The 27,063-nt window shown below is 44.8% G+C and overlaps 1 protein-coding gene across 6 annotated transcripts in view; it reads left to right on the top strand.

Moving 5' to 3' along the window:
- pargl (poly (ADP-ribose) glycohydrolase, like) overlaps positions 1-24,628 on the top strand; it is a 42,850-nt gene extending 18,222 nt beyond the window's left edge. For 3 of the 6 annotated variants that reach the window (XM_055873893.1, XM_055873895.1, XM_055873892.1), the window contains 15 exons: positions 10,767-11,152; positions 11,289-11,402; positions 11,540-11,632; positions 11,774-11,845; positions 11,929-12,015; positions 15,470-15,630; positions 15,744-15,823; positions 16,015-16,081; positions 16,182-16,257; positions 16,420-16,567; positions 16,655-16,733; positions 16,831-16,939; positions 17,031-17,139; positions 17,403-17,531; positions 21,542-22,086. In XM_055873893.1, the coding sequence (XP_055729868.1) occupies positions 10,769-11,152; positions 11,289-11,402; positions 11,540-11,632; positions 11,774-11,845; positions 11,929-12,015; positions 15,470-15,630; positions 15,744-15,823; positions 16,015-16,081; positions 16,182-16,257; positions 16,420-16,567; positions 16,655-16,733; positions 16,831-16,939; positions 17,031-17,139; positions 17,403-17,531; positions 21,542-21,654 (1,821 nt within the window). In that variant the 5' untranslated portion in view covers positions 10,767-10,768 and the 3' untranslated portion in view covers positions 21,655-22,086. Of the gene's footprint in view, positions 1-10,167; positions 10,400-10,766; positions 11,153-11,288; positions 11,403-11,539; positions 11,633-11,773; positions 11,846-11,928; positions 12,016-15,469; positions 15,631-15,743; positions 15,824-16,014; positions 16,082-16,181; positions 16,258-16,419; positions 16,568-16,654; positions 16,734-16,830; positions 16,940-17,030; positions 17,140-17,402; positions 17,532-21,541; positions 22,087-23,167; positions 23,402-23,616 lie in introns of those variants that run through there. The other 3 variants (XR_008753912.1, XM_055873896.1, XM_055873897.1) reach the window with 3 other exon arrangements.
- The last annotated feature ends 2,435 nt before the right edge of the window (positions 24,629-27,063 follow it).

Below are 27,063 nucleotides of genomic sequence, written 5' to 3'. Positions count from 1 at the left end.
AACAATGGACCGTAAAATTGCTGTCTCAGACGCTGCTTTACCTGAACCCCTGCCCCAAGATGTTCATCACAGGGGTTCGGGGGGCAACTCGTGAGTCGACAGGGACGCGCAATAGATCTCGGCGCAATCTGTGCATTAGGCTCCATTCACAAGATAACAAGCCTATGAGGCTACTTCATTGGATGTTTACATAAAACACAATGCCATTACGCATAGATTTGTAAGTTAACCTTCCATTTCGACTTATAGGCTAGGCATAGCTGTTAGACTTTCTATATGCGTAGTGTTGGCATATGCAGGGGTTTGAAGATAACATTGTAGCGAAGGGCAGTCTAACAGCAACTGATGTACGCAACTCCATGTCTCTTCACAGTCAGTGACGGTACCAAGAGAGTTAACCTCATTCAGTGTCCTGACAACGCACGATGGCCGTTAGAATGGTGTAGCATTGCTTCAGAGATACCTGGTGTTTCTGTGTGTGTGTGTGTGTGTAAGTGCGGACTGGGACCAGAAATCAGCCCTAGCATTTCTAACACACTGGGCCATGTTTTTCCTCAAGGCCCCTCACACCAGCCCATTTATTTCCTTGTAGCCCCCAGTATTAGCCAGATAATGATAATTTTGCGCAAAAACATGCCCTCCGCCCGAAATGCCAGATGGCCAGTTCACCCCTGCCACTAAATTAACATCCACCCACGCTCCTCTATGAGATGAAGTGTGCATGAATTTAGAGATACAGGCAGCAATGTGATACATTAACCACAACACTGTTGTTCCATTGCTCACCCCCTCAGACCATAAACATATTTAGCAAAAAGGAACATTCATGACTTATACCAGTGATTAAGATATTCTTGGCAGGATAATGTTAAACTTGCATGCATGATTTCAGACATCAACTCAAAGTTTTGAACTGTTGTAAATTTAGCCTACACACAAAACTTCCTTTTTCTCAGAGTGGAAAAATCAAATCTGACCCAGATGAACCCACATATATAACGGTTCCATCTGAGTGTAGGCCATGAGACCACAATGCACTGCAGCGCTGCAGAGCGTCATGGAAACTCCCTCTGTGTGGGCAGAAAGCAGGAAGTGGTGTGATTCTCAGAAACCGGTTTAGGTTTAGAAATGATATACACACATCAGAATGAAAATAAATGCACAAAACAAGACATTGATAATGACTTGATTTCTGGAATAGGCTCTTTGAGGATTTTTTTTTTTTGTCTTCACCTCCAAGTCAGTCATGAGTCATCCCAGGTTTCAACATCCCTTAGGTAGAAATAAGTAAAAGAGTTAGAATCTGTCATTTACAGCTTTATTAATGAGTAAAACATTAATATACAGTAGCAGTTTTTGTTTGCTTGTAAATAATTGTTTTCCTTGATCATTTGCACAAAAAAACAAGGTAGACCGGCCCATTCTGCTAAAAATTGATCAGCCAATCCGCCCCTGTGTGTGTGTGTGTGTGTGTGTGTGTGTGTGTGTGTGTGTGTGCCACATTAATTTACCACTTTATAGTGTAGGCAAGGCTAATCTCGACAGCACTGAAGGGATAGCGTCCAATTGAACCACAGATTTAAGAAATAACCGTTTTCCCAGCAACACCAATATTTCATCTTAAATTTTCGAACAAATAAATTTTAATTTGAAAATTGGAAAAACAATATAAAATCTCAATTTTAATGGGTTGAAAAATTTTACCATTTTCAACAGTTTTCTATTATTCAATTTGAACGAGTAGTCAGAAAATTGAGAAATTGAAACTAATATTCTATTTAATTTCATCAAGTGTATTAGACCATTTGACTGATAAGCGTTACACGGAACTGAGTGCCATCTTCTGACGGTTATATTTATCAAAGTGTCAATGTGACAACATGATTATATAGATTAGTTTGCGTTCATTTTGGTGTTATTTCAAAGACAAACAAACTAAATGGTCCATTTTCATGGAACAGTTTAATTTCAATAATAACGTTTGTAGTGGCTTCCTTTCCTCTTTACCATAGCCACTGCCCAAGCCTGAAGCGGGGTTGTTTCGGACGCATACAGTCCACACTTAACGTTTCCAAACGGCCAAACATTCAATGAGATCCAGGGATATGGTGCAACAAAAAATGTTTATTCTTCTTATCTAACAAAAAGGTATTCTCCAATCAACTTAAAGCAGAGATTACTTGAAATGCAAATACATAATATAATATGACCTGTCTGTCTGTCTTTCTGTATGTATGTCTGTATGTCTATATGTCTATATGTCTATATGGTCAAAAAACTATACCGCTCCCGCATCTAGCAAGGACTCCCCCCCCCCGAAGGCCCAACTTCCTGCCTTTATACTAACACAATTAACACAGTACAATGAATGGGCAAGAGGGGGGGCCAAAAACTGAGTTACACTAATAACAAATGAATATATCTCAATCCGGTAAATAAATCATAAAGGTACGTACCTAATATTTCATCATATACATTAATATTTAATATATTTACACAAATGTACATGGAGCTCAGTATGTTCAGTCTTTTATACAAATATGCCCAAATCGGCTCTAACATACCGGCCCCTAATTGTTGACTGCACTGAATGCACAACAATTACTTAATATTCAAACGTAGAGCCAATACAAAAACATTCTATACCAGAGCACCATTACAGTTCATAGCTATATACAAATATACAAGGTGCCATATAGGAAAATAGTCCATAGATCTCAGTCTGAGTTGAAGTGTAAAGGTGTTCAACTTCCAAAAAATGTCAAGAGTTTGACGTCCAAAAAATGTATGACATCAAAGAATGTAAGAGTACGACATCAACGAATCAGAGGTGCACATGATTCAAAGATGGAGCACTGTGTGTGTGTGTGTGTGTGTCTCACTTCGTCGCCTCAAGGAGCAGACAGAGTTTATTGATAGGTCTCTGTAAGATATTGGTCTTAGTCTTAACCATGACGCTCCGGACAAGACCTTTGGCCCCTGGCAAAGCCTTCACCACACGCCCCATTAGCCAAGAGTTCCTTGGGGCGGTGTCATCGACGATGACCACAAGGTCACCAGGACTGAAGTTTCTCTTAGTTTTGTTCCACTTGTTCCGCTCCTGCATAAGTGGAAGATACTCCCTGATCCATCTCTTCCAGAAGAGGTCAGTGATATATTGTACTTGCTTCCATCTCCTTCGTGAGTATAGGTCACTTCTCTGGAATAGTCCTGGTGACAGGACTGGCTTTGCTTTCAGATGAAGCAGATGGTTCGGAGTCAGGGGTTCTAGATCGTTAGGGTCATTTGTTACAGTAGTGATTGGTCTGTCGTTCATAATCGCCTCAACTTCACACAAGGCTGTCTGCAAAGCCTCATCATCCAGTACTTGCTCTTTAAGGACTGAATAGAGGATCTTTTTCACCAGTCGGATCAACCTCTCCCATACCCCCCCATGGTGGGCTCCAGAGGGAGGGTTGAATGACCATGTCACTCCTTCCTTCAGTAATTTATTTTGAATCTTGTTGTGATCCAGCTCTTTCAGAGCTTCTCCTAGCTCTCTGTGTGTTCCAACAAAGTTGGTGCCATTGTCTGTTCTGATACTTGTTACTGGGCCCCTTCGACAGATGAACCTGCGCAGGGCATTGATGCAGGAATCAGTATCCAGATAACTAGCAACTTCTAGATGGACAGCTCGACTCACAAGGCAAGTAAAGATCACACCATACCGCTTCACATGAACGCGGCCTCGCTTCACCTCTATGGGGCCAAAGTAATCTATGCCCACATGGGTGAAAGGCGGCAAATCAGGTGCTACCCGATCTTGTGGAAGGTCAGCCATCTTCTGTTCTCCAGCTCTAGCTTGCATCCGCCTGCAGAAGACACAGCTCTTAAGGATCTTTCTTGCTAAGGAGTTGGCACAGGGTATCCAATATCGCTGGCGAAGTCTAGAAAGCATGTGACCTCTCCCAGAGTGGCCAACCTGCTCATGGATGTGGAGTAAGATCAGTCTGGAGATGTAGGAGTCTTTGGGCAGGATCATAGGATTCTTTAGTTCCGTAGGCATAGCAGCTTTGCTTAACCTTCCTCCTACTCTCAGAATGCCATTGTCAACTATTGGATCAAGCTTACAGATTGAGCCGCTTCTCTTGGCACATTGTTTTCCTTTTACAACTAGTGCAATTTCTTGTTTAAGGTGCTGTCGTTGCTCAAATCGAATGATGACCTTTTCTGCTTCATCTAGGTCATCTACAGACAGACTTTCTTTTCCAAACGTCAGTTTGAACTTGTCAATTTGTTCCTTCAGTGAGTTTGTCAGACTCTGATCTGATCCTGGATCAGTTTGGGTGAGAACTTTCCTTTTCTGGCTTAACTGTAGTAGAAGTCTCTTCAGTTTCAGCATCCAGGCAACTGCTTTCTTCAAGCTGTTCCATGTTGAATAGTACTCAATCAGTTTGCTGGTCGGACTCTTTTCTTCCACACATGTACTGTTTACGATGACGTCTTTTCTCACCTCTGGATCATCTGGAGGGATGGAGCCAAGCTCCTCGGGGACTTTCGGCCATTGTGTTTCTGTTTTCTCCAGGAATTCTGGTCCTTTGCGCCATCTCTTTGAGTTCAGGAAAGTTTCAACATGTAATCCTCTTGAGGCATCATCGGCTGGGTTGTGTTTGGAGTTCAAATACCTCCACTGTTTTGCTTTCGATAGGTCACGGATCATAGCAACCCTATTAGCCACAAAAGTATGGAATCTCTTGGTATCGTTGCGGATGTATTTTAGCACCGACTGGCTGTCTGTCCAGAAAGTTGACTCCTCAAGTTCAATCTGGAGCTCCAACCTTAACATCCTGTCCACTCGCACTGCCAATGTTGCTGCAGCAAGTTCCAGTCTGGGGATCGTCATCTGCTTGAGTGGAGTCACCCTTGATTTCCCCAGTATGAATGCGATGTGGACCTTTTCCATAACGTTTGTGAACCTAAGGTAGCTTGCCGTGCCATAACCTTGTTCACTTGCATCACCGAAGTGATGCAGCTGTGCGGTCTTGATTTGACCAAAGTTCTCAGGCATCATACACCTGTCTATCTGGAATCTGGAGAGCTGGTCCAGCTCTGAGAGCCATCTCTTCCATGAAATAGAGTGTTCTTCAGGGATAACTTCGTCCCATCCACACTTTAGCTTGCAGAGCACTTGAAGAATTTGCTTTGCCTTTAATACGAATGGGGCGAGGAAACCTAATGGATCATAAATAGAGCTGACAGTTGAGAGAATACCTCTTCTTGTAAGGGGTCTGTTCTTGACAGTGACCTGGAAGGTAAACACATCCCTTTCAATGTTCCATCGGATTCCAAGTGCTCTTTCAACAGGCAGCTTTTCTCTGTCCAGGTCCAGTTCTTTTATCTGCTTGGCTTTGTGTTTATCAGGGATAGAAGCTAGTACAGTGCGGCTGTTGCTGACCCACTTGGTCAATTTGAACCCACCTTGAGAGCACACATCCCTGAGGTTTCTTGTGAGAGCTATGGCTTGTTCTTCTGTGGCCACTGACTTGAGGCAGTCATCAACATAGAAGTTGGACTTGACTGTTTGAATCACCTCTTCATCGTACCCCTCACAGTTGTCTTCTGCAGTCTTTCGCAGTGCAAAGTTTGCACAACTTGGAGAGGATATAGCACCGAAAAGATGTACTGTCATTCTGTACTCCTCCAATCTTTTGTTAGTATCACCATCCGGCCACCATAGGAATCGCAGGAAGTCTAAGTCATCTTCATGGACACGTACTTGATGGAACATTCCTTCGATGTCTGCCATCATGGCAATGTGCTCTTGCCGAAATCTTAGCAAGACTCCTATAAGCGTGTTTGCCAGGTCAGGGCCTTGAAGGAGTTCACTGTTAAGAGATGTACCTTTATAGGATGATGAACAGTCAAACACCACTCGTATCGTTCCTTTGCGCTTATGGTGAACGCCATGGTGTGGTATGTACCATACCTTGCCTTTCTCTCTGAGGAGCTGTTCTTGTGGTACCTTCTCGGCGTAACCTTTTGTTATCATCTCTTCCATGAAGCCTTTGTACTCTGCAGCGTAACCTTTGTCCTTCTTGAACTTCCTGATAATATTTAGAGCCCGCTGCTTTGCCATGTCACGGTTGTTTGGCAGGACTACATCTTTGTTGCGAAAGGGCAACGGTAAGTAGTAGTGATGGTCTTTGAGGGTTATGGAGCTTGATACAATCTCCATAAACCTACGATCCTCAGCTGACATCTCACTTTTCTCTTCATACTCTCTCTCAGGGAAGTCATGGTTGTACTGATTTACAAGAAGAACCCCCAGGTCGGCCATTGAGATACAATTGGCCATCACCGTAGGATGCCCAGATTCTTCTGCCATGGTACAACTGTTGAGAGGACCATTCATCACCCATCCAAAGAGGGTTTTCACTGCATACGGTCCGTTGCCTTGGCTATTTATGATTTGCCAGGGTTCCATTGCCTTTGGAGCATTTACGCCAATCAGAAGTTCGACGTCGGCATCAATCTCCTTCAACTGAACCTCTTTCAGGTATGGCCACCTTTTGAGATCTTTCTGAGTGGGAATGTTCTCTCTTGTCACTGGGATCTTATGTTGGGTGTAGACCTTTGGTAATGCAAGAAATGTGTCGCCTTCCACATTGCCAATCTCTAATCCAGATATCTCAAAGCTCTTGGTAGGACTCTCCTGCCCCATTGTGCGTAGCAGAATTTCAGTCGCACTGCCTTTAGCTTGCAACTGCCTCATGAGTCTCTCCGTACAAAATGTTGCTGAGCTACCAGAATCGAGAAACGCATAGGTTAACACAGACTTGCTTCCATTTGCCACCTTTACTTGAACTGGCACAATTGCAAGTGCACAATCTGTACCGGCCCCGGTATCTTCACCAGCTTCCAGTGAAACAAGAGCACTGCTGACAGTCTCCTCCCGCTTTACTGCTACACCACTCATATCTGCCTTTTGAGATCTAAATCTCTCTCTTCCTTCAATGTGCAGGATAGTGGGGTGCTTTCTTTGACAGCTCTGACAGGTCATCCTTCTTTTACATTCTCTGCTTAAGTGTCCTCTCATCAAACAGCCAAAACAAAGGCCTTTTGATCTCAGAAACTCAACCTTGAATTCATGTGGCTGTGCCTTCACCTGTTGGCAGTCGACCAATAAATGCGCACCAGCACAAAATATACATGAGATACTGGGAGCATCAGAAGGGTAGGTGCCTGGTCTCTTTACTTTGAATGTTTGTTCTTTTAAAGGTTTTTCAGAGTCACAATCTGCCACTACAGCTACTGTAGTGGCAAAGCTGCTTCCCCTACTCTTGGACTTGAACTGCTGTTTAAAGTCAGCTTCTGTTTTGGGTTTTAAAAACCTTTTGTTGTACAGGGGATCTTGAATATCTCCATACAACGGATCCTGCAGTATTTTGGCCTGTTTTTCCATGAACGTTACCAGGTCACTGAACTGGGCCCTCAGGTGACTTCTCTCTAAAATATCACATGCCATAGACCTCCATTTTTCCCTTAGTTTGTAGGGAAGTTTTGACATGATCAGCTTTATGTTGGAGGGAAGATTAAGCTCTTCCATGTTCTGTAGGTCTTGCATAGCGTTACAGCAACCTCTTAGATAGAGTGCATAACCACCCAGTCCCTTTCCATCATCGGGTTTGATGTTTGTCCAGTTCCAAGCCTTTTCCATGTAAGCAGTGGTGACTTTGATTTCATTGCCAAAGTGTTCCTTTAACAACCTCTTAGCTACTGCATAGCCTCTTCTGGCTTCCATATGCAGACAACTACGGACCAGATCCTTGGGCTGACCAGAGGTGTATTGTTCCAGGTAATAGAGCCTATCCTGGTGACTGCTTGTCTTATCTTCTATACCATGCTCAAATGCACGCATGAATGGCCTAAAGTTTAGAGGATCGCCGTCAAACATAGGTATCTCCCTAACAGGGAGTGTGGCTTGTTTGTGCTGTAGTACAAGGAGGTCAGCAATTTCATTCTGCCTTTGCATGACAGTAGAGAGGTTATCATGGCTGGTATTATGGCTGATACCCGCAGTGTTGATTCTGTGTTGATTGCTAGACCTTGCTGTTGGCTGCTGAAGAGTGTGGTTTACGACTGTTTTCGGAATAGGGTTTGATGGCTTTGTGGTCGGTTGTTGTAAAACTCTTTGTAGTGGGGTCTTTGGAACTGCACCTAATGCAGCAAACTCAACAGGTGATGGTTCAGGTTCCACATAGACCTCTGGTTCCTGTTTCTCAAAATAAGAGTTCATTCCATCTTCTTGGCTTAGTAAATGGGCTGCCACAGAATGGGATTGAGAAGTTGACTCAGTACTCTCCAGGACCTTTAGTTTGGCATTATATGCTGCTATGTCCGTTTCCAGTGCCATTTTTTCCATCCTAACATTCAGTTGAGCTTTCTCCAGTTCCAATGCATGCTTGTCTTGTAATGATGCTTGGCGAGCTAGTAGAGCTGCTCGTTCTGCCTCGGCTTTAAGGCGTTCAGAGGACACTGAGGAAGCAGTCTTAGAATACTTAGTTTTACTTGATATTTTTGACACATTGGAAATACTGTCATGTGGTTCAATGAGCGTTTGTGGCTCAACTTCAGCCTTTTTCCATATTTCCACCTCCTTCAGGAAATGTTCATAAGTTCTCATTCTTGGTTGATAATAGTTAATGCTCTCCTGTTCCTGTTCCTCCTCTGTGACCAGCTCTAGCACAGATTCATGAGCATTCTTAAAGTCATTGAGCACAGCATCAAATGCTTCAAGACTCTCATTCACAGTTGCAATGTTTCCCCCATCAACAAGAAGGACTTTTATTTCATTCATTTTGCGAGTACACACTCCAAGTTTGCCTCTCCGGGCTGCATAGAGTGAATTTAGATGCTCCTCTGCCCTCTCCAGTGGAGTCTTATTTGGGATTTCCTCCTCCATCATTCACTTTTAGTTCACTCAATTTACAATGACACGGTTGTTGGTTTGATTGTTAAACGTAATGCCCCTTTAGACCTCCTTTAATCTTTAAAAACACAGTCATCCATTTCAGCATATTGACCCATTTTGAATTGCACATGTGCAAGTTTGGCATTTTAGATGCGTTTTAAACATTTCATCCCGTTGAGGTTTTGTCCCTTTAATGAAGTTTTAACACGCAGTATCTTTAGATCCTTAAGTTGCATTCGTTGCGTTGATGGATTGCATTTCCACGTTAGGCCAAATATTAGATATATGATTAGGCTACATTGTGCATAGGATCTGTGTTTCCCAAACTTAAACTTCTTAATTGTTTTCACAGCGCTGTATTTTGAATTCCATTCCCAAGTTGATCAAACATTCCAATTATAAGCACATTTGCGCTTCCATAATATGCATGATCAAACGATCGCATTGAACAGGGCAGCTCATTCATTCGCAGTGGTTACTCACGGCTGGCGAAATCTAGGAGTTCAAATCCTTCCAAGCGAGCTGTCCTTATGGTCCGAATGCAATTACAAATAGAACAAAATCCAGCGTGTGTCCGAACCGGAGATTTCCTTCCGGTAGTAATCCTTCACGGAGTTTTTTGACTTGATTGTAGTGGCTTCCTTTCCTCTTTACCATAGCCACTGCCCAAGCCTGAAGCGGGGTTGTTTCGGACGCATACAGTCCACACTTAACGTTTCCAAACGGCCAAACATTCAATGAGATCCAGGGATATGGTGCAACAAAAAATGTTTATTCTTCTTATCTAACAAAAAGGTATTCTCCAATCAACTTAAAGCAGAGATTACTTGAAATGCAAATACATAATATAATATGACCTGTCTGTCTGTCTTTCTGTATGTATGTCTGTATGTCTATATGTCTATATGGTCAAAAAACTATACCGCTCCCGCATCTAGCAAGGACTCCCCCCCCCCCGAAGGCCCAACTTCCTGCCTTTATACTAACACAATTAACACAGTACAATGAATGGGCAAGAGGGGGGGCCAAAAACTGAGTTACACTAATAACAAATGAATATATCTCAATCCGGTAAATAAATCATAAAGGTACGTACCTAATATTTCATCATATACATTAATATTTAATATATTTACACAAATGTACATGGAGCTCAGTATGTTCAGTCTTTTATACAAATATGCCCAAATCGGCTCTAACAACGTTTTAGTTTTTCAAAATCATTGTCTCGTGGTTGATCATAAAAATCTGAAGTAAAATGATAAAAATCTAAAAGTTAAAATTTATCAAGAGCATTTGCCTCTGTCATATGGACACATTGATACATTGTGGTCCATTCGTGGCTAAAGAAATGAGAGCATAGAAGGCCATTAAAGGCCTACAGCGGACAAATAAAAACAAATAAAAACTTGACTGGCCTCCTTTTATCTTTGTTCCTGACCAGCTGTGGTGAGATACACATACAATCTTTCTCTCTTATCCCTCTCTCTCTGTCTCCTCCCCCCTTGAATGCCTTGTATGTAAATCTGTTCATTTTATAACGCTAATTAAATATTTGTAAATGATATAGACAATTCTTAGTCCTTTCTTGATAACATATTACTGTAACTCAACTATGGTCCTGCTGGCATATTGCAACATCATATTTATGGAGTCAGATAAACATTTTTGTAGACTTTGCATACAAATTACATAGTCTTATCATAGGTCACATGTGAGGTATATTTAATATAACCTATACGTTGATATGATAAATATCACCCAGCATCAGGAGCAGACAGTATAAGCCTACTCCTGTCTCTCTGTCTATCTCCAGGTATGTCCGTTCGTAACAACAGTTCCCAAATGGAAGCTGCCATGCAGCATGGCGACGCCAGGGCTCAGGGGGTTAAACGCCACCCAAACGGAGAGGTCCCTGTTGGAAACCTGCTCAACATTGACAAAACTTCGGTCACCAAATCACTGCACAGTGACAAAGGGAGAGAAAGGGATGGAGAAGGGGAGAAAGAGGGGGATGGAAAGGCGGTTGGAGGAGGGGACGCAAATAAAGGGAAGGATAGAGGAAGGAAAAGAGACACGGAGGGAGCGAGGGGTGAGGAGGAGAAGAGGTCGTACTGCTCTCAGAAGCTGAAGAAAGTCCCTCAGTGTCACATGGAGCTGGAGCAGCTGTCCTTCAGCAGAACTCACAACATCCTCATAGATGTAAGTGAGATAATTAAACCAGTGCAGATCAATGAAAAAGCTTGCATCTAAAGTGACAGAGTGAACTGGAACGTTTACACAAAAAAAGGAGTGCCTCTCACTGTTCATTCATGTCTCTGTCTACCTCCCTATTCAGGTGAATGAGTTCCACCATAAAGGGTCATTAAAACCTCATTCTGGACATCATGTGTGGCACAGTGACTTTGTTAAGATGCCCTGCTCACCAGAAAGCCTCATCATGACTGGATGGGTGTGTTCATTGATTCATTCATTTACTGATGATTGATACATTATTTGTCAATTGATTGGTTCATTGAACATTTGGTTGATTGATTTATTTGTTTGTTGGCTAATTTATTGATTGGTTGGTTGATTGACTTTTCCCAGGTAACCAGCTCTGAGCGAAGTCGGTGGGAGGTGGTCTCTAAACAGCTGGAGAGTCTGGCCAAGAAGACCACTGCATCAGTGGGTGACGTAGAGGTACGACACTCACACACACACCTCCATTATCCTAACATTTCCTAACATGCCTCATGTTAACCTGGGTTTGGGGTAACAGTTAAGGTAGGGGTTAGCATGTTTGACTGTTTAACTATCATCTACATGTTTCTCTCCACTTAGAAAGCCATAAAGAAATACAACCCAAAGTATGAAGCTCAATGGTCCTTTGATGCCCTGCATACCTTTGTTCAGGTCAGTTACCACTTCACTGTGAATTAACTCTCTCTAATGGTGTTATGTAGAATTACATATATTCTCCTTTCCCTCTCCTCTAGCAATCACCCAAAGAAGAGAAATACTACACATCTGTTTTTCCTAAGATAGCAAAGCTGGCTTCCAGCCTGCCTCACTATATCAAGAAGGTAACAACATAGGAACTGCATTATGTACAGTATGTAGGGTAGAGAGGTAGTGTACTATGTAGTGTGGCAGACCAGGGGGTTTGGTCAAGACGTTTACACAGATCAGACACGGACAGAGTAGGATTAGCTCGGTTTCAAGGGTGTTTATTTAAATAATAAATCAAAAAGAGAAAAGGATAGGTCTCCCCCATGAGACCCTCTCCAGGATATTGTCTTCTGGGTTTTGCTGTATCCTGACAGGATCAAAACTGCACTCACTCCTGTTACCTCTGTAACCGTCCCCAACTATACAGGAGTCCTTTCTTCCCCCACTCTCCCTGTGTGCTGCCCTTCTGGCAGCTTTATGGGCCTTGCACAGCTGGTGAGCAATCAGCCATTGATTACTCACCAACTCCCAATCAGCCCCATTAGTCCTGGCCGAAGAAACCGTCTAGACCTGGCGTGTCCAGCAGATGGAGCCATCGCCTCGTGATGTATACACCGTCTGTCACCAGGCCTCGACGAGTCTCCCCCTGGTGGCTGACCTGCTGTATGCCCCCCCCCCCCTTTAGCTCTGTCGGGGAGGGGACTGTCATCAGTGCGACGTATGTCTCCCTTCTCGATAGGGCATCCGCCTTTCCATGCTTCACCCCTGACCTATGCACAACAGAAAAAGAGAAGCGTTGAAGGAACAAGAACCACCTGGTGACCTGATCATTTGTGTCCTTTCCCCTGGCCATCCAGACCAGGGGAGCATGGTCCGTGACCAGGGTGAAGTGGGTACCTAACAGGTAATACTTGTGTCTAGCGCCCACTTCACCGCAAGACACTCTTTCTCAACAATAGAGTACTTTTTTTCTCTGGGCATCAGCTTTCGGCTGATGTACATGATGGGGTGCTCCTCCCCATCGTGTATCTGGGACAGAATGGCCCCTAGTCCCGTATCACATGCATTTGTCTGGACCACCATCGGCACCTGGAAATCGGGCGTTACGAGAATTGAATGGGAGCACAGCGCTTCCTTCAGACGGCTGAACGCCGCTTCTGTCTCATTCGTCCATTTCACTGTTTTCGGGAGGCGGGACCTGGTTAGATCGGTGAGGGGGGAAGCTATAGCCCCAAAGTTGGGGATAAACCGGCAATAGTATCCGGCCCAGGAAGGACTTGACCTGTGTCTTGGTGCGTGGAACAGGCCAGTCCCGTACCGCGTGACCCTTCCTCTCCTGGGGCTTGACGTTCCCGCGTCCGATCAAATACCCGAGGTACTCCACCTCCTCGAAACCTAGTTTGCACTTCTTGGGGTTCGCGGTCAACCCGGCTTGTCTGAGCGAGTCCAGCACCGCCTGGAGGTGCATCAGGTGCTCTTCCCAACCTTGGTTGTGGATGAGGATATCATCCAGATATGCCGCTGTCTACAGCTGGTGGGGTCGAAGCACTCTGTTCATCAGTCGCTGGAAGGTGGGTGGGGCTCCATGGAGACCGAACGGGAGCACCCGGTACTGATACAAACCATCAGGTGTCGAGAACGCCATCTTCTCCCGGGAGGAGGCTGCCAACAGTACCTGCCAATATAATTTGGTCAGGTCGAGGGTGCTGATGTACCGGGCCTTTCCCAATCGGTCGATGAGCTTGTCCACCCTCGGCATGGGGTAGGCGTCGAATAAGCGTATGTCGTTCACACCCCGGAAATCATTACAGAAGCGGAGGCTACCGTCCGGTTTGGGCAACAACATGATGGGGCTGCACCATGCACTGAAACTCTTTAATGACCCCCATCCTCAGCATAGCATCCACTTCTTGTTTCACTGCCTTCCTTCGGGCCTCTGGAATCCGATATGGCCTCTTTCGTACCGTTTCCCCGCGCCGGGTACGGATGTGGTGTTCATTGAGGGTAGTGCAGCCTGGCTTCTCTGAGAACACCGCCATGTTCCGATCGACAAGCTCCCTGAGGTTTTACTTCTGGACCGGGTCGAGGTCCTCATTGCTCGGGACCAGTGGGTTTCGGAAGTGGGCCTTTGGGGCAGTCATTTGACACTCCAGGCAGCTGCAACAGTAGTCTTCCATGGCCCTCCTCATCCCGGGCCAGTGGAACCGGGCGGCGATTCCGTTCCCGGGTCTTCTCCATTCCCAGGTGCGCGCGCCCCCAACAGGTGGGTGTGGGCCAGCTGAAGAACGGTTCCCACGTACCGTTGGGGCAGCAACAATACCTCTCGAAGTTCCCTCTGTTGGCGCGAAACCTGATACAAAAGGTTATTCTTGATCTGGAAATGGAGGTACCGCCAGTCACTCACCCCCAGAAGTAGCTGTCCATCCACTGCTACCACTTGGGCTGCGGCGGCTTTCAAGTTACGATTCTCCCACTGGGCCGTCCCGAATTGTCCCCCCAGTTGGCCCCAGAGGCTGGGCTCTTCCACCCCCACGGGGAAACATAGGAGGGGGGGGTTCGGGTTCCGGCCCCCCCTCCGACTCCGGACCGTAGGCTATGGGTCGTCCTCGCTCTCGTCTTCGGCCGGCTCGTACCTTCTTCCTCAGCTCGTACCCCCACAGGTCCGCGAACAGCGGACAATCTCATCCCACTAGGAGAGGTACCGGCAACTCTGGTACTGCACCCACCATCATCTGGAAACTCCCTTATGGCGTCACGATGTTGGGCACATTGGATACCGCTTTGTGTCCCCTTGAAGACAGGAAATGGACATATCCCTACCACGATCAGTCTCCTGGTACAGCAGGCTCGTGGTTACGAGGGTAACCATACTTCCGGAGTCCAATAGAGCTTCCGTGTCGTGTCCGTCAACCTTCACCGGGACCATGGGTGCAGTTGATTCGTGGTGTGCCCAACAGGAGGTGACGTAGTTCACTGCGTAACCCACTTTGCCTCCGGGGCTTGCTGATGGCATCGACTCCTCTCGAGCCGGGCAATTCCAGCCAATGTGTCCCCGGGCGCCACACTCAAAACACCCACTTTGCCTCCGGGGCAAAGTTACCTACAGAGGTAGTGTACTATGTAGGGCACAGAGGTAGTGTACTATGTAGGGCACAGAGGTAGTGTACTATGTAGGGCACAGAGGTAGTGTACTATGTAGGGCACAGAGGTAGTGCACAGAGGTAGTGCACTATGTAGGGCACATAGGTAGTGTACACTATGTAGAGTACAGCGGTAGTGTACACTATGTAGAGTACTATGTAGTTTACAGAGGTAGTGCACTATGTAGGGTACTATGTAGGGCACAGAGGTAGTGCACACTATGTAGGGCACAGAGGTGGTGTACACTATGTAGGGCACAGAGGCGGTGTACACTATGTAGGGCACAGAGGCGGTGTACACTATGTAGGGCACAGAGGCGGGCTACACTATGTAGGGCACAGAGGCATTATACAATGTAGGGTACAAATTGTAGCGGTACTGAATGTGTGTTCTCTACTCAGTCTGTTAAATGTGTGTGTGTGTGTGTGTGTGTGTGTGTGTGTGTAGGCTATCCCTCTGCTCCAGAAGGACAAGACTCAGTCCATCACGTTGTCCCAGATTCAGATAGCTTGTCTGCTGGCCAACGCCTTCTACTGCACCTTCCCCCACCGCAACTCCCCCAACCCCAGAGCAGAGTACCATAACTACCCCACCATCAACTTTAACAGGTCAGAACACACACAACAAACTCCACTGAGGACCCACACACAGAGACAAACATGAAGTATTCCAACTTCAACAGATGATAACATGTGACCACTCTATCTCTCTGTGTTGTCAGTCTGTTTGAAAAGTGGTCTGAGAGGAAGAGAGAGAAGCTGAGAGCCCTCCTTCATTACTTCCACACTGTCACAGACCCAGGTACGTTACTACCACACACTACTATAGTCACTATAATGACTGGAATACAAGTACTGTAGGGTACAGAATGAGTGTATTATGTAGGTTACAGGAACCTATGATGAGTGTCGATGAGGAATACCCTCTGATAATAGTTGCTGTAGAACCAGGTTTACCTGTCTGAACTTTGACCCTTGTTGTTGCCATGACAGCAACCAGGCCCTGTGGACTGGTGACCTTTGAGAGGCGCTACATCAGAGACATGCCCAACTGGAGGAGGTACACACACACAGACACACTCACACACACACACACACACACACACACAGACACACAGACAAACATAATAAGTCCCCTCTTGTCTTTCTCTGTGTGTCAGTTGTAAGGAGACTGTTCCTGAACTCCACGTCTCCTCAGTAGGCTTCATAGAGGAACAGGGAGCAGGGATGTTACAGGTTGGTGACATCTACTGGCTTGTGTGTGTGTGTAATGCTGTATGTGTGTGAATTTGTGAGTGTGTAATGCTAAGTGTGTTTGTGTGAATTTGTGAGGGTGTAACACTAAGTGTGTGTGTGTGTTTGTGAGTGTGTAACACTAAGTGTGTGTGTGTGTTGCAGGTGGACTTTGCCTGTAACATGATAGGAGGTGGAGTGTTGGGCTCAGGTCTGGTTCAGGAGGAGATTCTCTTCCTGATGAACCCTGAACTCATCGTATCTCGACTCTTCACTGAGAAACTAGGAGACAATGAGTGTCTCTTCATCACAGGTGTGTGTGTGTGTGTGTGTGTGATCACAGGTTATATCATCTCTCCTCCCTTTCCCTCCGTCACATTTTCTCTCTCTCTCTCTGTAGGTTCTCAACAGTTCAGTCAGTACAGTGGCTACAGCGACACTTTTAAGTGGGTAGGGCCTCACAGAGACGACTTTGAGAGGTGAACACACACACTCACTCACACACACTCACACACACACACTCACACACACACACTCACACACTAAAGTCCCTGATTGCTCTGCCTGTGTTTGCAGGGATGAGTGGCAGAGGCTACACAGGCAGATTGTGGCCATGGATGCTCTCCACTTCAGACACCAGAGAGAACAGTACAACATGAAACAGGTCACCAGGGAACTCAACAAGGTGAGAGACAACCCTCCTCTCCTGTAGGGGCCAGATTACAGCTGATTAGTAGAATCTGATGTCGGTGGTCTCCTGTAATATCCTCCCTCAGGCGTATTGTGGCTTTAAGGCAGATGACAACACTTACCCAGACTTCCTTCCTGACATCGCCACTGGCAACTGGGGCTGCGGAGCCTTCAATGGAGACCCCAAACTTAAAGGTACCCCTAACTGTTAACCCCTTACTTAAAGGTACCCCTAACTGTTAACCCCTTATTTAAAGGTACCTCTAACCGTTAACCCCTTACTTAAAGGTACCCCTAACCGTTAACCCCTTACTTAAAGGTACCCCTAACTGTTGACCCTGGCTCCTAACCCCCCAAACAATAACTGAACTCTACCCACAGGATATTCCACATAGACCCACTCTGAAAATTCACACAAAATGACTCTGTGATCTGATTGGTTGTTTTTCCCCTCCCAGCTCTGATCCAGCTGATGGCTGCAGCCAAGGCCAAGAGGGGCGTGGCCTTCTTCACATTCAAGAACTCCAGCTTGGAGAGAGAGCTGCAGAACATGCACCACCTACTGGTCACACACAGAACTACAGTGGGTGAGTTAGTACACACAGAACTACAGTGGGTGAGTTAGTACACACAGAACTACGGTGGGTGAGTTAGTACACACAGAACTACGGTGGGTGAGTTAGTACACACAGAACTACGGTGGGTGACTTAGTACACACAGAGCTACGGTGGGTGAGTTAGTACACACAGAGCTACGGTGGGTGAGTTAGTACACACAGAGCTACGGTGGGTGAGTTAGTACACACAGAACTACGGTGGGTGAGTTAGTACACACAGAGCTACGGTGGGTGAGTTAGTACACACAGAGCTACGGTGGGTGAGTTAGTACACACAGAGCTACGGTGGGGGAGTTAGTACACACAGAGCTACGGTGGGGGAGTTAGTACACACAGAGCTACGGTGGGGGAGTTAGTACACACAGAGCTACGGTGGGTGAGTTAGTACACACAGAACTACGGTGGGTGAGTTAGTACACACAACTACAGAGGGTGAGTTACCATAGTACAGACTCAGATCTACAGCGGGTGAGTAACTATAGTAACTACACTGAACAAAAATATAAACGATACATGCAACAATTTCAAAGATTTTACTGAGTCACAGTTCATAAAATGAAATCAGTCAATTGAAATACATTCATTAGGCCCTAATCTATGGATTTCACATGACTGGAAATACAAATATGCATCTGTTGGTCACAGATACAGTACTTAAAAAAAAAAGTATGGGTGTGGTATCTCGTGTGTGACTGGTGAGTATGCAAGCCATGGAAGAACTGGGACATTTTCAGCATCCAGGAATTGTGTACAGATCTTTACGACATGGATTATCACGCATTATCATGCATTATCATGCTGAAACATGAGGTGATGGCGGAGGATGAAGGGAAAAACAATGAGCCTCAAGATCTCATCCGTGAAGGGCACACTTCTCCAGCGTGCCAGTGGCCATCGAAGGTGAGCATTTGCCCACTGAAGTTGGTTACGACGCCAAACTGCAGTCAGGTCAAGACCCTGGTGAGGATGACGAGCACGCAGTTGAGCTCCCCTGAGGCGGTTTCTGACCGATTGTACAGATATTCTTCGGTTGTGCAAACCCAGAGTTTCATCAGCTATCTGGGTGGCTGGTCTCAGACGATCCCGCTGGTGAAGAAGCCAGATGTGGAGGTCCTGGGTGGGCGTGGTTACATGTGGCCTGCGATATTGAGGCCTGTTGGACGTACTGCCAAATTCTCTAAAACGACGTTGGAGGCGGCTTATGGTAGAGAAATGACCATTAAATGATCTTCATATAGCCCACCACATGCACTGTTTTCTAAACCACAACATGATGGATCCATAAAGAATTACTGTGGGAATAAATATCACTGAATGACGAAAATATGGGAATAAAGTAGGCTAATGCAATTGAAGGCATAACATTGTTGCTTAATGAAACTCCAATAGCATTAGCCTACCTGTGTGTTGTCAACTATTACAGCACTGTTTTGAGACAAGCATGGAACTCTTGAGAAATCAATCAATAGCTAGGTTGCCATCCAATTGATGACAGATTTCCTTGTGAATATTCTATAATCCGCATAAAGGAAATATGAACATTTTCCCACCAGTGTGTTTCCACCAAATGGACTTGTTGCGGATAAAAAAAATCAGTGCTTGATGACATAGTGCACACACAAAGTAATTCATGTACCAAATTCAATGTGTACAACAGTGAGAATATATTTTTTTGTCAAACAGCAGTCAAACATCGATCATCATTTGACCAGAATAAGACCCTCAATATTTATTGGAAAAGAGCATCATCACCACCCTGTGAAGTTCATCATAACTTATTTCATCTGTAGCCTAATGAACTGCATGCTTTCCTGACGAGTTGTAGTGGGAGGACCACACAACATGTCATCGCGTGACTCCATGTTGACTTCCATAGGATGGTTATTATATCAATATTTGCGTATAAAAGCGTTTCCACCAATGTTTCTCGCATAATTAATTTAATTAGACACAAAAAGATCCCATTTTGTCTAGTGTATTTTGTTTTGTCGACATTTGGAAAGTTTACCAACAAATCTTCTATCAGGCCTGTCGTGACAATTGTTTTATCCAACATGTACACTACATGACCAAAAGTATGTGGACACCTGCTCGTCCCCACCTATGCTGCTATAACAGCCTCCACTCTTCTGGGAAGGCTTTCCAATAGATGTTAGAACATTGCTGTACGGACTTGCTTCCTTTCAGCCACAAGACTATTAGTTAGGTCGGCACTGATGTTGGGCGATTAGGCCTGGCTGCAGTTGGAGTTCCATTTTTTTTTTTTACTTTATTTAACCAGGTAAGCCAGTTGAGAACAAGTTCTCATTTACAACTGCGACCAATTCATCCCAAAGGTGTTCAATGGGGTTGAGGTCAGGGCTCTGTGCAGGCCAGTGTAGTTCTTTCACACCGATCTCAACAAACCATTTCTGTATGGACCTCGCTTTGTGCACGGGGGCATTGTCATGCTGAAACAGGAAAGGGCCTTCCCCAAACTGTTTCCAGAAAGTTGGAAGCACTGAATCATCTAGAATGTCAATGTATGTTGTAGCGTTAAGATTTCCCTTCACTGGAACTAAGAAGCCCGAACAATGGAAAAACCGACCCAGACCATTATTCCTCCCCTGGCATCCGCCAAACCCAGATTAGTCCGTCGGACTGCCAGATGGTGAAGCGGGATTCATCACTCCAGAGAACGTGTTTCCACTGCTCCAGAGTCCAATGGCGGCGAGCTTTACATCACTCCAGCCGACGCTTGGCATTACACATGGTCATCTTAGGCTTGTGTGTGGCTGCTCGGCCATGAAGCGCCCGACGAATGGTTCTTGTGCTGATGTTGCTTCTAGAGGCAGCTTCAGCACTCGGCAGTCCCATTCTGTGAGCTTGTGTGGCCTACCATTTTGATGCTGAGCCGTTGTTGCTCCTCGACGTTTCCACTCCACAATAACATCAGTTACAGTTGACCAGGGCAACTCTAGCAGGGCAGAAATTTGACAAACTGACTTGTTGGAAAGGTGGCATCCTATGAAGGTGCCATGTTGAAAGTCACTGAGCTATTCAGTAAGGCCATTCTACTGCCAATGTTTGTCTATGGAGATTGCATAGCTGGGTGCTCCATTTTATTCACCTGTCAGCTGAAATAGCAGAATCCACTAATTTGAAGGGGTGTTTACATAATTTCGTATAGTGTACTTTATGAAGATTGGATGTAAAACGGGTTATTGTCAGATTTTTCTTTTCCCTGACTCTGTTTGGATATTGGATAGGTTACAATTAGGCTGTGAAATGTTAGCTAAGTTGAGGTGAGGGCTGCTCATGATCATCTTGTCTGGTTGACTCATTTATTATCTCTGATCAGAACATTTTGTCAGCATGTTATGTAGCTTAATAACTGGATTATTTTGCTCTTCTGACGCAGTCGCTTCGTAACCTAGGCCTACTCCCGACAAAAAGCCTCTGACTTGTTTTAATCAATGAGATTCTGTTTCACTGAATCTCTGTCTGTATATTTGTTTAATTCTCTGGCTGGCCAAATTAGTGGAGGTGGTAATGCTCATCTATTTGTTTTCTCATCTATCACTGATCAGAAACATTTGGCATTCAAAAATATAGCCTAAATCAAGAGTAGGTCTATTATTTTGCTTGAGTGCATATAGTCAACTCCAAAAGCCTGAGGAGGTTGTGAAATATGAACACAGGACTGTTTTTTAATGGATTGCTATTATTTTCTATTGATATGATGAAGATTCTCTCAATGTAAGACCCTACACCTGCACCCTGTCAACGCGGACTGAGGGTAGAAAAGAGATCAAACGTGGATTTAAAAAAACATGGGCTTGCCTTGGGCTCTCTTTTTTTTTTTATATGACAGCGGTTCCACACGTTGCCGTGATGCAAAAAAAGTCCTCCTTCCCTTCACTGTGTTTAGTCAATCCTCATATCCTCCTAGTGGCCATGTAAATCAAGTTTGATTGATTTATTCCTCTCCCCTGTCTCAGGTGAGCTGTATGAGTTGCTGGATGACTACTGTGCTGTGATACGGTCGGCTCACAGACATGTGGACCTGTTTGATTGGATCAGGAATAACATGAAACGCATGAGTCACCTGTGAGGACACATCTCCATACTCTAAAGGAGCTTCCTTTCCTTGTCTCCTTTCCTTTTTCACATTATTGAGATGCACCCCAGAGAGAGTGGCTCTATGAATGATCTGTGGATAGAAACATGGTACAATTCCAAGTAATGGTTGATTATGAATGTGCTTGTCTTTTCAATAGTTACACTGTTCCTAAATCAAACTGATATATTCGTAACTACTGCATACTGAACTATTTAGAAAACTACTAAATGTGATGATAAAACGAAGCTAATGAAATGATGTCAACAAAATCAGGGGTCCTGCTTTTTGATTTCTCCCTTGATGATAGCCAACAACTTAACCATCACCAGACACTATGTATATATACATGCAGTGTACTGTAAAATACTCTAAAATGTAAAAAAAATCTTTAAACATTTTGAATAAATTCCTCTTTATAATCTAGTGACTTCACTGTTTGTTTATTGGTCAAATGAGTATTGTGGCTGACAGACATACGCACCAGTGGTGGCTGGTGGGAGGAGCTATAGGAGGACTGGCGCATTGCAATGGCTGGAATGGTGTAAATGGAACAGTATCAAACACATCAAACATATGAAAAACACTTTTGACTATGTTCCATTAATTCCATTCCAGTCATTACAATGAGCCAGTCCTCCTATAGCTTCTCCCACCGGTCTCCACTGACGCACACGTCTCTCTCTTGTTTCTCTGTCTTTTTTCTTTCTGTCTCACTCGCTCAAACACACACACACACACACCCTTTGGCAGAACCAGGAAGTCCCTCCCACAAACTCTCTTCTGAGGAAACGAAACTGGTCTGAGTCTCTCTGTCGTCTGTCTGTGTGAGAGTGAACAACAACATTCTAAATGGCTCAGCAGGGAGTTCTGCTGGACCAGGACCAGTTCTGTTGTTCTGTCTGTCTGGAACTACTGAAGGAGCCGGTGGCTATTCCCTGTGGACACAGTTACTGTAGAAGCTGTATTGAGGGCTACTGGGATCAGGATGATCAGGGCATCTACAGCTGTCCTCAGTGCAATCAGGCCTTCACTCCAAGGCCTACTCTGAGGATAAATAACATGTTGGCTGAGGTGGTGGAGACACTGAAGAAGACAGGACTCCAGGCTGCTCCCCCTGCTCTGTGCAATGCTGGACCTGGAGATGTGGCGTGTGATTTCTGCACTGAGACCAGAAGGCAGAAAGCCCTCATGTCCTGTCTGGTGTGTCTGGTGTCTTACTGTGAGACTCACCTCCAGCCTCACTATGATCTTCCTGTACTAAAGAAACACAAGCTGGTCAACTGTGTGCTGTGGTGACTGTTTGGTAACAATCAACAACATAGTCCAGGAGAGAGAGAGATGGTGCGGAAGGAGCTCCAACAGGCTGTGGAGTGTGTGTGTGTGAGAGAGAGAGAGAGAGAGAGAGAGACTCTCCAGTCCCACTGTAGGGAACAGGCTGTCTGAATTCCCAGTTAGAGTGGGAATATACTTTTTGACAAGGAGCCTCCTCTCTCTCTCCTAACAGCGTTCTGCAAATGCAGCAGTGGATGACAGTGAGAGTATCTTTACTGAGCTGATCCGCTCCATGGAGGAAAGGCGCTCTGAGGTGAAGGAGCTGATCAGAGCCCAGGAGAAGGCTGAAGTGAGTCGAGCTGAAGGTCTACTGGAGCAACTGGAACAGGAGATAGTTGAGCTGAGGAGGAAAGATGCTGAGCTGGAGCAACTCTCACACACAGAGGATCACATCCATTTCCTTCAGGTGACTATACTGCCTTGTTACATGTTGTGACGGCCCTGAATATTTCTGAACCGTCTCAGTGCTTCTCCTTCTAATAGGGCGCTTCCCCTTTAATTCCCATTAAAAAGCCAGCATCAGCTGCGCAAAAAGGAAGTTGTGATTGAGACATGAATGAGGATGTGTACTACCTTCAGTTCATGAAGCTTCGCCATTACATTTGTTTTGTTGCCTTACAGTGTGTTTTGTAGCCTTAAAGCGAGTTTACCCAGGATTGGATCCACTCTGTGCGTCTGTGGACTACAACTCTCCGTTGGTTTTCGTGGCCTTTTCTCCGCTGGAGATCTGTTGGCGGATTGTCTGACTGACCGACTGACTACAACTTTTAATACACGGTATTTCATTTGTTTGGGGTGATGTATACTGTGATTTATGTAGTTGTGAGGATGTATTATTCTTTGGTTAGTCTTTGATACGCTTTATAGTTGTGTTGCAAAATAAGTGTTATTTTGAGTGTATGAATATAGTGGGTTTACGCTATGGACAAACGTTGCGTGACTAAGGTCACTTGAGTCACTGAACTTATTTACCGGGCTGGACTCTTTTTATGCCCGAGGTACAGGACATTTCTAAATGAACATAAGTGCATTAATTGTTATATTGTTGGGTGTGATCATTTATGTTGTTAATACAACCACGCAAAAGAATACACTTGTTTGAAGTTCTTTCCAATGTTTTAAGGGGTTTATGAAAAGTATATTTTCATCCTTACTTTTACATAAGTCCTTTGTATTGGTGTGACTTGACGGACCAGATGGGACTCATTCCCTCCCAAACTAAAAGGAGAAACCAATGCTTTCTCTGGTAGGCTCAACCTACCTGGCACCCCTATAAATAACCTCAAGTCAAAACCGTTACAATGTGGCCTTATACTGTCTTGTTACATTATGAAATGTAATATCTTATTACAGGTTACACTGAATTAGAGCTAGAAGTGACCCTTCTTATAATCCAGTGATGTCAATCTTTGTTTATTGGTAAACTAAACTGAGCATTGTGGAGCCCTGTATTGTGGCTGAGCGCTGACACACACAAGATATGTTTTGAATACGTTATTAATAATGTCAAATATTACATTAGATTCCTGAAAAGCATTTTCAGGCCCTCACGTTGAAAACAGAAAATGTAGAGAATTAACGTGTTATTTTTTTAGACTTATTTTCAGCACCTTTGTTTTTTTAATGTATTTTCTTGTCTTTATTGAATTAATAAATTATAAAACACTATACTAAAATAAATAAATCCTTTATTTAGTCCCAAAGAGATCCCCACCAGACCAGTAGACATTTTCACCTCGTCTCTTCATAAGTTACTACTGGATCTTATACAATGTTTGATATAATATAATAGTATAATAATGTAATAGTATAATATATACTAGTCATTTCTCATCAAGTAATCTCTTAACAGTTTGTTTACATTTGGCACAGGCGGTGGAAGAGAGGGAGGAGAAGAGAGGAGAAAACAGAGGGAGAGAGTGATTGGTCAAGATGAGAGAGAGAAGAGGATGAGTGGGGAGAATAAAGGAAGGAGGGTGAAAAGACAGATGAAGAGAGGGATGGAGAAGAAAGAGAATGAGAAGGGAGAGATAGAAAAATGTACAAAAGTATTTGTATGGTTGATAATATGGGTCCATTGTTTGTCAGACTCCATGGACATTTCCCCCATGATTCAACAGTTCAAGAGGACCTATGGTCAGTGTGCGTATCCCGGAATCTAAAGTCTTCTATAGCAGACGATCCAGTGTATGCTGGTTTAGGGATAAGAAAAAAAAATTAAGCAGCAGCAGCTGAAAAGATGAGCTCCTAAAAATATTGAAATTTATATGGTTTTTAGAGTAAAGTACATCGAAAAAAAGCAATAGAAAACTGCAAGACTGAATAGGAGACCAAACAAGCAGCAAACAAAGAAGAAAGGATTCTGAAAAAGTAACAATTTTTCATAAAATTATAGTATTCTTAGCTAGCTAAGTTGTTTACCTGTTGCTAGGGACTCTCCTGAAAGAAGCTAGCTAGCTAACAAGGAGTGTCTAGTTGACAGAAGAGAAGAAGGGACAAAGTGGGACAAAATAAGGACAGAAGAAAAGGGAAAGATGACATCAAGGTGAAGCAGTCCTCTAAAGACAAAAGACAATTAAACAAGAAACAACACTTCTATTGCAACATCAGCCAACATTACCAGCGTTGCTATGGAAATTGTTTACCCACCAGACATCAAAACAGAGAAAGCTAAGAAAAGTTTCAAAGGTTTGATGATGGGACAGAACCATGAATGCCTGTTTGCAGATTTTACCAGTTGCAAAACAAGAGCAAATTTAATTTTTAATACCAAACGAGGGCACATATGGAAAAGGGTTATTTGCAACCATTTCCCTTTCTCAAAAAAGAAAGGCATCAGCCAAGGATGTCAGATCAGCATTTTTGAAGAAGCTGACCATAGCAACACATATCAAACAGTAAACGTATATAATAATGGAACTGTATTGATACAAGGCAATGATTCAAGCCTCCAGGCTTTTGAGAATAGGTTTACTACCCTAAAAGCAGAAGCTGAAATCATCTCAGAAACTGAGGAAAAAGTCAAGGAGGGAGATGACGGTGAAAAGCAGGTCCCAACGGTCTCTGTGACCCAGCAAGAAGCCCTCAGTGTCCCTCTACCTACCTCACCTGCAGCAGACAGAGCCAAGGACAGGCCTACAACACCAAGAACACCTGCTATGCAACGTTTCCACAACACCCTCTCTCTAGTCGAAGCAGAGGTCATAGAACTCAGAGAGAACAAGTTTCAAGAGGAGAACACTGTCCAGAAACTAAAGGAAGAGAAGAAACAGTTCAGGGAGGAGAGCAGAGCATCTATTGCTAAACTAGAAAGCAGAATGGACAAACTGAGTCAGACAAATGATGACCTCAGAGACCATCTGAGCACAACAAGAAAGCAGCTAGAGCAGAGAGAGAGGTACATTGACCTCAACCAGCAGCGAGTCATTATGTCCTCTGCATCTGGAGAACATGTCCACCAGCTTGGCATAACACAAGCAGAACCCGAGACCAGCATGGCCTCCACCACACAGCCTGATGACACTGCACCAGCCTACCAGTCTGCTCCAGCCCAGGTCAGCCAACCAGCCTCTCAGTCTGCTCCAACACAGTGTGCTCCAGCACAGGTCAGAATACCAGTCTCCCAGTCTGCTCCAGCACAGGTCAGAATACCAGTCTCCCAGTCTGCTCCAGCACAGGTCAGAATACCAGTCTCCCAGTCTGCTCCAGCACAGTGTGCTCCAGCCCAGGTCAACCTACCAGCCTCTCAGTCTGCTCCAGCCCAGGTCAGCCAACCAGCCTCTGTCTGCTCCAGCCCAGGTCAGCCAACCAGTCTCCCAGTCTGCTCCAGCCAAGGTCAGAATACCAGTCTCCCAGTCTGCTCCAGCACAGTGTGCTCCAGCCCAGGTCAGCCAACCAGCCTCTCAGTCTGCTCCAGCCCAGGTCAGCCAACCAGTCTCCCAGTCTGCTCCAGCCAAGGTCAGAATACCAGCCTCCCAGTCTGCTCCAGCCCAGGTCAGAATACCAGTCTCCCAGCCTGCTCCAGCCAGACAGTCACCCACAACTGCAATCCTTATTGATTCAAATGGG

This window comes from Salvelinus fontinalis, chromosome 21 (assembly GCF_029448725.1).
Source record: "Salvelinus fontinalis isolate EN_2023a chromosome 21, ASM2944872v1, whole genome shotgun sequence".
Lineage (NCBI taxonomy): Eukaryota > Metazoa > Chordata > Actinopteri > Salmoniformes > Salmonidae > Salvelinus > Salvelinus fontinalis.
Note: the sequence above shows the minus strand (reverse complement) of the source record. Positions and strands in the feature narration are given on the sequence as shown.